The sequence below is a fragment of the Brienomyrus brachyistius genome, chromosome 23 (assembly GCF_023856365.1).
Source record: "Brienomyrus brachyistius isolate T26 chromosome 23, BBRACH_0.4, whole genome shotgun sequence".
NCBI lineage: Eukaryota > Metazoa > Chordata > Actinopteri > Osteoglossiformes > Mormyridae > Brienomyrus > Brienomyrus brachyistius.
In genome coordinates, this window is record NC_064555.1 from 19,670,859 (window position 1) to 19,683,230 (window position 12,372).

At 42.9% G+C, this 12,372-nt stretch overlaps 1 protein-coding gene across 25 annotated transcripts in view; it reads left to right on the top strand.

The window, feature by feature from the left end:
• Positions 1–12,372, top strand: part of LOC125719088 (plectin-like) — a 130,314-nt gene that overhangs the window by 73,701 nt on the left and 44,241 nt on the right. For 20 of the 25 annotated variants that reach the window (XM_048993558.1, XM_048993560.1, XM_048993561.1 and 17 more), the window contains one exon: positions 10,036–10,097. In XM_048993558.1, coding sequence (XP_048849515.1) covers positions 10,036–10,097 — 62 coding nt within the window. Of the gene's footprint in view, positions 1–766; positions 1,178–6,617; positions 7,168–10,035; positions 10,098–12,372 lie in introns of those variants that run through there. The other 5 variants (XM_048993563.1, XM_048993564.1, XM_048993567.1 and 2 more) reach the window with 3 other exon arrangements.

The window sequence follows — 12,372 nt, forward strand, 5'->3', positions numbered from 1 at the left end:
AGCTGGTCAGACGAGGTCCGTGAATGCTTTTTATTATAATAGGCCTACATTATGCGTGAATAAGTCATAAATGCTGCATGTTTAATATGCAGACAAGGTTCGCTGGTACTCTAATAGTCAAAAGTTAACACTGTACTGTATCGCATTTATCATATGCTTAAGTATATGTTTATGATTTTAATAAAAGGTATTGAGGTTTGCATCGTAGTAATAAGCATGTTATATAAATATAGGAGACACTCAAGCCAGGGCAGGGGCGGCGTGTCTTTTAAAATATTTCAAATATCTTGGTTGCACCCATGTACCCGGATATAACATGGAATCCAGGTGTGGCAGGTTTTACATGTGAAATTTTATCTGGAAAAACTAGATTCTTAAACTATAGACACTGAAATTCAACGTACTCAAAGAACTTTCTCAGTGACATGTTTAATAAAGCATTAAAAATTTACGAAAACCTTTTATATAATATAAATGTGTGTGTGTTATGTGCATAAAATTTATATACAAATAATTATTTAGATATTGCATGTGATTATAGCCATTACTATGTGCTACGGTCACGTTCAAGTTAAGGTGCCCATTACGTTAGGTGGATTAAGTGTCTATTGGAGTAACACGATGAAAGTAGCCTTTGATCACACGGGAAACCTCGCCCGTACTGGCTGTTCAGACACAAAGATCAAGGCCCTGAGGTTAAGTCAGGATGGTCCAAGAGCTCGCGTTTCAGCGCAAATAAAAATAGCGTTGGGTGCGATCGTAGGTAACTGCGCAGCGGCGACAGGAGAGGGAGGGTGCGCTCCGTCTCTGTGCGCCCGGAGAAAAAAAGGCAGGGCATTCAAATGCGAAGAAATTACAACATCTGAAACCGGATCCCGCTCCGTGTTTTTTCCCCTCTCTAGTAATAACGAACAGATTCTGGAAAAACAAAACGCTGCAGCGAGACTGGCTGCCCTCTCATACGCACGCCGCCCCGCCAAAGAACCGGCGTGAGAGCCTGGAGTTTTTACGCTACTGTACTTTTAGGAGATGGCGGGCAATTCCGCCGCGCCTCCCGGAGGGAAGCGTCGGTATGACATCTTTAATCAGGACCTTTTTTATGAACGGGCTAGTTATGTGATTGAGATGAGCTTGCAAGAAAGAAGCGCACTTTTGCTGGGTAAAATGTGCTGTGCAGGTGAGTATGCGGCGTGAAAGGTGGAGCCTGGGAAAGGCGGGTATCAGACTTGTGCTGTTTTAACCCTTTGAGTGTCAGCATCTGGAATCGGCCAAGAAACTGCTTCTGAAGTATTGCAATGATGTACTCGGCTGCGTAGTTTGTGCTTTCCATAGCAAACGATATACTATGCATATAGCACTGTTTTGCGCCTACTCTGAAATATAACTTCAAGTTGTTTCTACCACTTCTTGTTCGCAGGAACCGTGTACTTATTAAAAGACGACAAGTTTTGTTGAATTATTCTAAGGCAGCAATTTTTAAAAGATTTTTCTTGAAACGGCCCTATTTGTGCCTGTTCTTGCTTCGCGTGGTCTTCTGCGTGCAGCCCTTGCGTGCTACATTTGGCTTCATATGTATGATATTTTCGTTACTTACTGCTGTTTTGCATCCAGTTTGGCACTTTGTAATAAACTGTATTATATCAGCGTGTACACCTCTAGCGCCTCCAGTGACATTAGAGACATGTAAACTTCCTCTTAAGACGGCTGTCTTTTATTGGGGGTGGGTTTTCTGTGTTAAAGCACCCCGTGAATACAAACTGACTGTGCCAAAAACCAGACGCTATTTTATTCACATCTGGAAGCTGTAATAAAGGGACATATCTGCCCACAATGAGAGCAGTAGGACTGCTTCTGCAGGGCATATTTACTTGTTATTGGTCCTGCTGTGGGTGCGTTTATGATTGTAACATTAACATAAAAACGAAATCGTAAAATATTTTAAAGGCTGCATATTTTCCGTTTATCCTCACTTTCGTTTATCCTCACCATGTTCTCATCGTGAGCACAGTAATAGTATATATATCAGCTGCTTTGTACTAATTGTATAAGTAATTGATATAAATTCTCAATTAATAAAATGTATGAAACTTGGTAACAAGCTCTTGGAGACTCGTATGAGTCAAATTTTATGGGACTACACCTTTGTCACAGAAGGGAAATAGCTGGCAGTTCATTCCTTCTGCGGGTTTTACTCTGGGTCTAAAAATACAGCGTCAGTCTGCATGGTCTGCCAGCTTCTGTCTCTGTGTGTTTGGGTCGTTGTCATGGAAACCTTCTCACGTTTCAGTTTTACTCATACTCAAGTATTTAAATGGCATGCCGTATGTTTATGACTTGATTTATGACTTGGTGGATACTATGAGTGTAGAATCGAAATCCAGCTGTCCAGCAGACAAGGACTGCTAGATGATTTTCGGTAAAATGGGCAAAAATGAAGGGTTGTCGCTGATATCTAAGTGCACAAAGTAAGAAAATTACATCCATTAATTTTCAAAACCGCTTTTTATCCCAGAAGCAATGGGCACGAGGCAGGGAACAACCCAGGATGGGGGTCCATCGCAGGGCACACTCGCACACCATTCACTCTCACATGCATTCCTACGTGCAAATTAGCAAGTCCAATTAGCCTCAGCATATTTTTGGACTGTGGGGGGAAACAGGAGTACCTGGAGGAAACCCCACGACAGCATGGGGAGAACATACAAACTTTCACACATGTGACCCAGGCGGAGATTCAAACCCGGGTCCCAGAGGTGTGAGGCAACAGTGCTAACCACTGCACCACCAGGCCACCTCCAGAAAATTACATATTTATTAAATATGGCATAATAATAATGGCTGTGACTCATGTGTATTCAAACACTTCGGGGACCTACTAAAACTATTGTTACATCACATATGTGCATTCAGGAAAACTGCGCTCAGTGTTCTCTGATTGACATCACTCAAATGGGGGGGGGGGGGGGGGGGGGGCATTGGAGGCCAGTCCAATTGGGGGATTGATGAGAGCTGGTGCTGCCCCCCTCAACGGCTCTACCACTGCCACTACAGTTATTTCAGTCCTACTCTATTGCAATACAGTCGCCTAACTGGAGTGTGGCACTGTAACCAGCAGGGGGAGATAGTTTATCAAACTGATTCTATGCATATGGATTTACTATATTCTCAAACACATTCTGATTAAATGGAAAGAGTGCCATGATTGTCTGAGAGAACTGGGTCAGTGCATTGTGTTTAGTCTGAAAAAAATGTTGCAAAGCAGTGTCTGCAAACAGACATTGATGAGCTGTTTGAATGCCATGCATGTCTGCTTTGGTAGTGCCATTAATCCAGACCGGATTTGGCTGCTCCGCCCAAGTTCCCATTGTTCTTTCTTTGCCAGGATAGGTGTGCAGTTCCTTATTTTTGCTGTACAATGTGATGATTTACTGACACTGGTCCCAGGGCACAGTACTGAGCACACACATGTTTACGTATCCCACGCATGCTCACGTGTACCATGCATGCTCACATGTACCACGCATGTTCTTGTGTATGGCCCATCTAGTAGGGAGCATTAGGGTTCCCTCCTTCTCTGCCCCAGATCAGCGTGTTGTACTTGCAAGAGTGCGTGTCTGCTGCCGCCAGGAGGCGGTTAAAGTAAAACTGATGGCGGATTAATCTCTCTTTCTGTCGGCTTCCTCTCGGGATAGAAAGGGCTGGATAGTCCAGCAGGCTGATTTGGACAAGCCGTAGAAGGCTCAGGCAAATCATTAGCAAGTGAGGTTTTTCACCTTCCCAGCGCAAATAGCCAACGTGGCATGATAAATGGCAGGCCTGTTCCCAAGTTTGGATGTTAATAGCTTGCTTGATGAAGGATTCTTAGTCCTAATGCTGGCCGGTCTCAGTGTGGGCTGGTCATTAACTTTAAGAGCTCCACTGGACTTATTTACGCCACTCTAACATCACTCTCAGTTTAGAAAGAGTAAGTGGTTTAAAGAAAGAGGGAAAACTTAGTACTGACTATGTCTATCCAATATGAGGACTCAGAATAACTGCTCTATATTTATTCTGAAAGGTGTACGATATGTCCTCTAGCTTGACTTCTTATATATATTCTAATAACAGCATGAGTCACAGTTATGGGTGGGGGGTGGAGTGGGGGGGTAAACGATTAAACAAATACAGCCATCACTCCCGGATACGTCAGATTACTACTGTTTGTAAAAAAAACAACAGTTATGTTGCACTTCCAGTTTAGAAATGAATATTAAATTAGGAGGAAGGTGATAGACTCCATATGCCATGCAGGTAAATGTAAACTCAGTGAAGCGTGTGAAAACGACGATGGTGACGAGGGACAGAGCTGTGACGCCTGTTCTGCTGACTGTGAGGGGCGGCTCCGGCTGTGATGGGGCATCGCATCTGCTCACGCGCATGTGCACAGGACCCAGCAGTCCCAGATGATGCTTTATTCGGTGACGTGGGGGAGAGAAATGGAGAAGGCTGCTCATTTTCCGAATTCTGCATTTTTAAATGCTGACTAAGCTCCATAAATCGTTGTCATGCTGGTAGCCCCCTGACCTGAGACTGACACACGCAGCCTGTTGTAAGACATTGTACTGCGGTTTGCACCTTTATCGGGGTATTAAGAAAAGGGACATTTAAGGGACATTTGTTCTTAAATCTACAGAACAGAAGTTTAGCTGTAACACACTCTTCAGATAAATAATAAAAAAAAAACGAATGAATTGCAGATGTTCATTAGACAGGAATTCTTTGCAGGGGTCCTTCTTAAAAAACCTGGCTCCAGAAGTGTATGTGACCTCCAGCCTCCAGTAGCCATTATTTGTAGGGCTTTGGCGAGCAGCTTTAATGGTGGCTGTGGCTCCGGTAGGAGGCAGATATGCAGCTCTGCCCTGCCACCTAGACGTGCTGCTTGCGGGCACTTGGAGTGCCTATCTGAGAGAAAAAACAAAATCCGCACCGTGAAGCACGATGAGTCATTCTCCCTGGACCCCTCCCCAGGCTCCTGGTCCCATGTGGGATGCTGGGAGATCCTGCTGAGATTTCCATCACAACACCAGACTCCTGAGCAGGTGTTTCCGTAGCTTGTATGTGCTTGTTAGCATTACATACAACTTAGCCTTACACTGAATGTGGAAGGAAAGTATAGGGTTTACACTAAATGAACGAGCAAATAACGTCCTGTTCAAATGTTTCATCTGTTTACCTGTGTTTCTGTCCATCTGTCCTTTTTAACATTTGGCTTTTTAGTGGTGGTTGTTTTCTAGCTGCCCAAAGGCAGTTGTGTGACGTTGTTCCTTCCATAACAGGTTCACTGACAGCACTGACATTACACTTCTGGCTTTCAGCTGAAACATTATTTCTTTTCTTCTTACTTAAGTTTTATTTGTGTCCATACTCACCGCAACTGAAAGGCAGGAAATCGCTCTTAAGGAAATGTGACGGTTTGAGGTAAAATGTCTGTATAACTTCCATTCCTGTTAGTAGCCTCGACTGTGATGGCCTCGTCCAAAAGAACCAATTCAGCCCAAACTAGAGACGCAGCGATTCTTCTGGTTTCAGTCCATTTTATGAAAGAATGTGAGGCACCGGGAGACAAAACCCATTTTGTATTTAAGTTCCAGGGGTCCTGCATGTGGTCCTGCTTGAAGCTCATTCTTCCCATTACAACGACTGTAGAACGCCATAGTGAGCGGGTACAGGGTCTGTTCTATGAAGCGTGAAATGCATTTTCCCAAATATGTACATGTGTTATGCTTTTTCGTGGTGCTTTTAGGAACAAATGTGGTCAGTACAATGGGAATACGATATAATTTATGCTAATTAGAACTTACATGTTATCTGACGAGTGGTTCAAAATGGAGGAAGTAACAACAATAGCTGATATGAGACCCTAAGCTTCGTGATGATGTTAGTGCGCTGAGCCTCCGTCTGCTTTCATACGGCCTTCCTCAGCCAATCACTTTTTACATCCCCTTTGGTTCGTCAGCTGCTGTGGTCAACGTGGCTCGACAGGTTTTGCTGATTTTCATTTCTCAGTTCCATCGCCCAAATGTGTTTCTCAAGTAAGACAAAGAAAGATCCTTGGCTGCCATCGCTGCATCCTGGATGGTGACGCACGTTGGGCTTTTGAGGACGTTTTGAGCCCCAGGCCCCATTAACAAAGGGGTTTATTGAAATCTTGTCTTGTGGAACAGATGATGATAGATTTCCACCATTCCCTGGTTTAACAACCTGTCTTTCCTGTAATAATTAAGCCCTTATTTTTAGCTTCTGGATTTTGTAAATTGCCAACTGTGAGAGGTCCTCGGGCTCTTCGTCCTGAGATTATAGAGGCAGCACACAATACATGATAATATAAATGAATATAAAATTGGTGTCATATCAGGAAAAAGGAAACTGAGTTGCACAGAGAAGCCTTGCTGTTTTTTTTTTTTTTATGGATCTTCACTGGTCCTATATTGTGGCACCCAGAGGTGCGTTGATGTCCAGTAGAAAAGTCAACTATAATTGCACAAAAACACAGGAGTCTGGCTCTTTTTTCGGAACTGTTTATTGGTTGGTGAGGACATACTTCCTCCGGCTGTCCTGTTTGCATTTGTTACATCCCCCGCTGGCTACGATGCCACCTTAGGCTTAGCTTTTAGTGCGTCCACTGCTGGCATGACAAGCCACAGTGAGGAACATCTAGCCGGAGAAGGGCGTCAGTCACAGCCCAGAGCAGACCTGGCGGGGACCTGGGGGCAGGCTGAGATTGAACTGTAGGTTTTTGCTGTTTAGTAGCAAAAATAGTGACAGAAGAAGGAGACTCAAAGCAGAAGAGAGAGAGAGGGAGAGCAGGAGGGGTGAGAGAGAGAGAGAGAGTGAGAGTGAGTGAAATTATAGGCTGAGCAGGACCAGAAGCTGCTACTTCAGTACACCACATGACTTCATGCTCGTGCTGTTTCACAAGCAGCGACGACTTAGATGCTAAACAAGCAGGACGCTGAGCAGAGAGAAAGAAGCACTTTTAGGAAGTGAATGTGTCACTGCGTACGGGGGACAGGATGTCTTCACAGCAGAGATACAGGAGCCCTTCCGCCAACAGTCTGGGGCGAGACAAAGGTGCCTTGGATGAAGGATATTATCAGATGATGCTGAAGGCGACAGATGAGAGGAAAGGTACCCTTGCAATATAATTTTATGGTTCATTAAATCTAGAAAAGTGGCCGACTTTGTCTTTACAGCTGTGGCTATTTTAATTTTATGTGATGAAGTTTTATCCGGAACAGTGACCATCTATGCATATGTTGCTGTGCGCATTACTTCTTAATGTTTTTTTTTTTTTAAACCTAGTTTTTGTGTGAAAAAGCTTTTTGCACTATGTTCAAATTATTTATGCAACCATACTGTTACCCCACACAGCTATTCATTGAGACTAATAGAGGGGAAATCCCTTAAACATGACTCTCATGTTCACTATTGGCTATCTGCTGTGCTGATGGAAAGCAGCACAGCCAATCAAAACTGTGTACTCAGGGCAATAACATATGGTTGGACTCGATACCGTATTGTATTGGTTTATTTGCATACATGAACGCAATAAGACAGTATTTCAGTATATGTCTAAAACTGTGTCTAACGTTTAACCTTTTAAAAATAAAAAAGAAATGGAGAAATATGTTAAAGTAACTGTTTCTTTTCTCTGTAAAAATGTTATTTTCTGAATATAAATTATTGCACAAGAAGAACATAGTGTAGCAAACATGGATTATCAATCTCGCCTTGCATGATGAGTGAATGGTTGGAAATTGACGGACATGTAATGAAATCCAGTATGTGTGACCACTTTTGGTGATATATGCAGATAGTTACTCTGGGAGAGGGCTGTTCTTGGACCTGGGGGGATAGCCCCCCCCCTTTCTCCTGTGGCGTTCTGTTTTAAATTAGACTGGTACAGTAGTTAAAAAAGACCAGCGACTCAGTTTTTACCATTGATTTATGTTGCTGGCTGGTGTTTCAAGCAAAGATGTTTGCTTTTGTGGTTTAAATGGTCGTTGCTGTATGCGGTGAAAATCAGATTTCTTTAGAGTGAAATTAAAATTTAAGCCAGTGGAACTTTGATTTATTATTGTTTTATTGCTCAGCTATTTTTCTCACGAAGAATTCTATCTGTTTATGCAGCTGGATATTTTACTGCAGCTTTTCTGGTTAAACACCATTGCCGAGTCTGGGGGGGAAGAGGGGCATTACCCTCTCAGATTTTCCTTTCGCCCACCCAAGAAATATTCAGCCAATAACAAAAACCTTTTTTTATTGACATTCTGATTGGTCAGTTTGGGCATGTAAAGCATTATACTATAAAATGATGCTATTCCATGAATGAGAAAGCTGACCAATCGAAATCTCTGATTGCTCCCCGTCCCCCAATCATGCGAGCCTAGTACCACATGCAAAAGCCCCTCTTCCAGTCTGACGAGTGGAATGCTGAGTTCAGTCTGTGCTCCCGATGCCGTATTAACTCTGCTGTATATATTGGCCTGGTTGTCTCCATATTTGTGTCCTTCCACATGCCTGTGATGTCCTCCATGGTTATGAGATTGTCTGTAATTGTGATTGATGTAAGAAACCCATGCTAATGTTTGTCCCTAAGGCTGGTTACTCCTATAGGTCACATAGGGTACTAACTTCTGAGGGGCTCGATTCATTTTGCCTCAGCCAGGGGGCGCCAGCGTTGATGCTCGCCTAGGGCGCCCCATCGACAAGCGCTAGTATTGTTTAGCCCTGCCCTGTGGATCGTGTGAGTGCCCCATTTCGATACTGGGGCACACTGTGCAAGCTGTTTCAGTTAAATTACATAAATTTTCTTCAATTTTGAGGATGTGGAGTTGCAAAATTGTCTTGGAGCATAAATATACTTATGGCTCCAGGACGATGCAGCCATTGCTCTGTTTGCTCACCTTGTTCAACATGTTAAGATATTTCCTTTGAATATTTTACATTGGAAAAACCAGCATAATTCTAAGTTCTTGTGGATCTTGAAAGCAAAACCATGCTTTAATCTAATGGGACAATTTATTCAATTTAGCTGTATCCTGGAAAATACTAATTAAATCACTTGAAATATTGATGAAATGTATCCCCATTATTTGTGATTTCGTTTTGGTGGCCTTGAGCAGGCATATGCAGTCTCCTGAGGCACATGCTTGTATCTCTCTGTCTGACGTGACGTTCCAGGGGACGTGCTGATGTTCCTGGCGTTTCAGTCGACCTATTTTAATTCCGGGGCTGGTGGGTCCCCCATACAAAGACGTGCTCTGACAGGGCGTAGACACCACCGTCGGGCGCTCACCAAGAATCAGCCACTTTGCACAAACGATAAAACATGAGTAAAGCAAGTGGTGCAGGGGTGACCCCTAAAACTCCTACAGTCTTGGGCTGGCACTGCAATGCGTGTGTGTGTGTGTGTGTTTGCACAGGTTGTGGGGTAACTTAAACCTCTGTGCTTCGCTGAAACAGTTCACAGAAATACTACTATTTGGAGTTTTAACAGGTAAAAAGAGTTAGCTGGTCACGAGACCGTCGTGTGCTGTTAGTAAATCAGGGGTTGCTTTCTGAAACCTCCTAGATGTAACCTTTGGCTGAGGCCATTACCTGGCACAACCATTGTGATGTAATTGCAACGTTGTTGTTGTAAGGGTGCATTTCGCAAAGTGTGTTCAGGTAAGAATGCATATCGTTAAGGATGTGACAGCTGATTTTATTCTTTATTTTTTTTATTTACTGTTTTCATTTCTGCCCGAAATGGTCATAGGCATTACAACATCTGGGATGGCAATGATCCTCAATCAGGGAGATTTTTACTTCAATCAACAGCATCCATTTGTTTAATCTTTGCTCTGTTGCTTCGTGTATGTCCTATTTAGCCAGTTTGTCTGTCTGCATATAGATAACGTCCTTCTTCCTGGCTGTACCGAAACTGGGCGCTGTCACAGAGGAGAATGGTGTATCTCTTGCTGACCGTGCCGTTCTTCCTTGTGTTTCCCACAGATGAACGAGACAGGGTGCAGAAGAAGACCTTCACAAAATGGGTCAACAAGCACTTGATGAAGGTAGAGTCGCATCGCCTTCTTCAGCTGACACCACCCAGTTCAACATGTTAATGTTCAGTCTCCCTCGATTACCTGCACTAGCCGACGGAGCTCATGCCATCGCGTGTCCCTTTACCCCATGGTGGACAGTTCCCATGTGAAACCAAAGACCAAGTCAAGCACCTGTTGCTGATCACTGATTACATACGCTTGTCTTCCTCAACAGTGTGTTATGGTCATGCAGCCTTGGAAAATTCATATTTAAAAGAGAAGGATTAAGTATGTGGAAAAATAGAGATTAACAACTGATAAGGAGAGAGTGGGGCTGACATACCTGAAAGTGTTTTTGATATATCAACAGAATTGTGTTATTGGTTAAACACTGTTTTTTATTACAACATTATGCTGATTGAATCACCCTGATCACATGGTTTTTATTTTCTGTATGGAAGGGCAGTTTGCATAATAATGTGATGGCTGCATTGTTGATGACTTGCAACTTCACTACCTCATTGTATTTGACAGTATAAGGTTTTCCTGGCCGCATTACAGTGGGCACCTCGGTATGAGTACTGAAGGGTCCCTTTCGATGTTGCTTGACAGCCTTCCTGTCATAAACTTTCTGAAACCTCCTGGATGTAACCAAATGCCCTTTTCACTTTGCATTTTGCATTGTAAACCATATTTTTCGGACATCACCTCCTCCATCTTTGTCAGCTGAGCTGTCTGGTATTGGGCTCGGTAGAGCACAGTGTTTTCTGTAATCGATGAGGGTTACCCTGTAGTAATGGAGAGTTCAGTGAGACTTGTCATTCTACCATGGTACTGGCCAGACATTTGAAAAGCATAGCCAATTCACTGAACTTCACTGACAGTTGTTATAGTTTTGGCTGGCTGTTTGGTGGGGTAGGGAATATATATATAATAAGCTTAATTTAACAGTCATGTTTGCTTGTTTGCACTGTTCGATGTGTTACAGTGCATTTCAGCCTGATAATGTTATGGTTATGCATATTAATTTGGAAAAACAAAATGTAAGACATTAAATTGGGGGTGAAATACTATTACGCACGTTTAGGTTTGCAATAAACTAAAAGTTTGCACAAGCAGTTTTTTTTTCCAAATCTTTTTTTTTTTTTTCAAAGCATGTTGCCAGTGTTTTGCTGGTGAAAACTATGGAGGGATGGATTTTTTCCTGGCATGCAGCAGGAACAGCCGCCAGGCAGGCTATGGGAAGCAGTGTCGAGCACAGTGGCGAGCACAGTGGCGAGCGCAGAGCTGCTTTCACCGACAGAGAGGCACTTTCCCTTGGCGATTATAGGTTTCGTTTGGACTTTCAAAGAGACTAACAATTCCAGAAACCTTTGAAAGGGGAAAAAATTATATTTGTGGAACCATAAATATATACAGTTCTAAGACTGAAGATTAAGACTGGCTGTTTTCAGATTCTTAAATGCAACAGTATGGTAAGAGCTGTTTCTCAAAATAAACAAGCTCAAAGCCAGCTTAGAGTTTGTGGAAGCTCACAGGATCCTGCAAGACCATGACCGTCCGCGTTCTTCAGACATTTGGGTTTAAGTGTCGCATTTAGAGTGAAAATGTCCCATCTGACGCACAATCCAGCACATCACCTGGGCAACACCATCCCTGCAGCCAAGCACAGCTTAACCCGTTTGGTTTGCTAAGCACTTACAGCTGGGGGAAGAAGCGTATCTTTCAGCAGCAGGACAGTAACAGAAGGCCAAGAAGGTCTTTTTTTTTACATGGCCTACATACTGCCCCCTACTGGCCTTAATGCTGTCTGTCCACTGACTGTCCCCGAAGCAGCTTGGAATTTGACAAATTTATAAAGAAGCCTTGAAAAGCTCAGCCTTGCATAGTCTGCTGTAGTCGGTACTTTCTTCAGGCAGGGATTTTAATTTTTTTTATTTATTTACTTACAAGTGAGAGGAGGCCATTTGGCCCATCAAGCTCGTTTGGGGAGAACTTAACTAATAGTTGTTAAAATCTTATCTAGCTCTGATTTAAAGGAGCCCAGGGTTTTAGCTTACGCTACACTAACAGGAAGACTATTCCATACTCAAACTACACAATGTGTAAAGAAGTGCTTCCTCAAATTCAGTTTAAAATGTTCTCCCGCTAATTTCCATTTACCATTAAACCATTCAGTTTATATGCAGCAAACATTTTCCAAAATACTTCACAAAGTACCACGTATCTTAATTGATATTTTGTGATTGCTAAATAGCAATATTTTAACTGTAATTGATTTTTATAAATTACCTGAAGTTTCTGG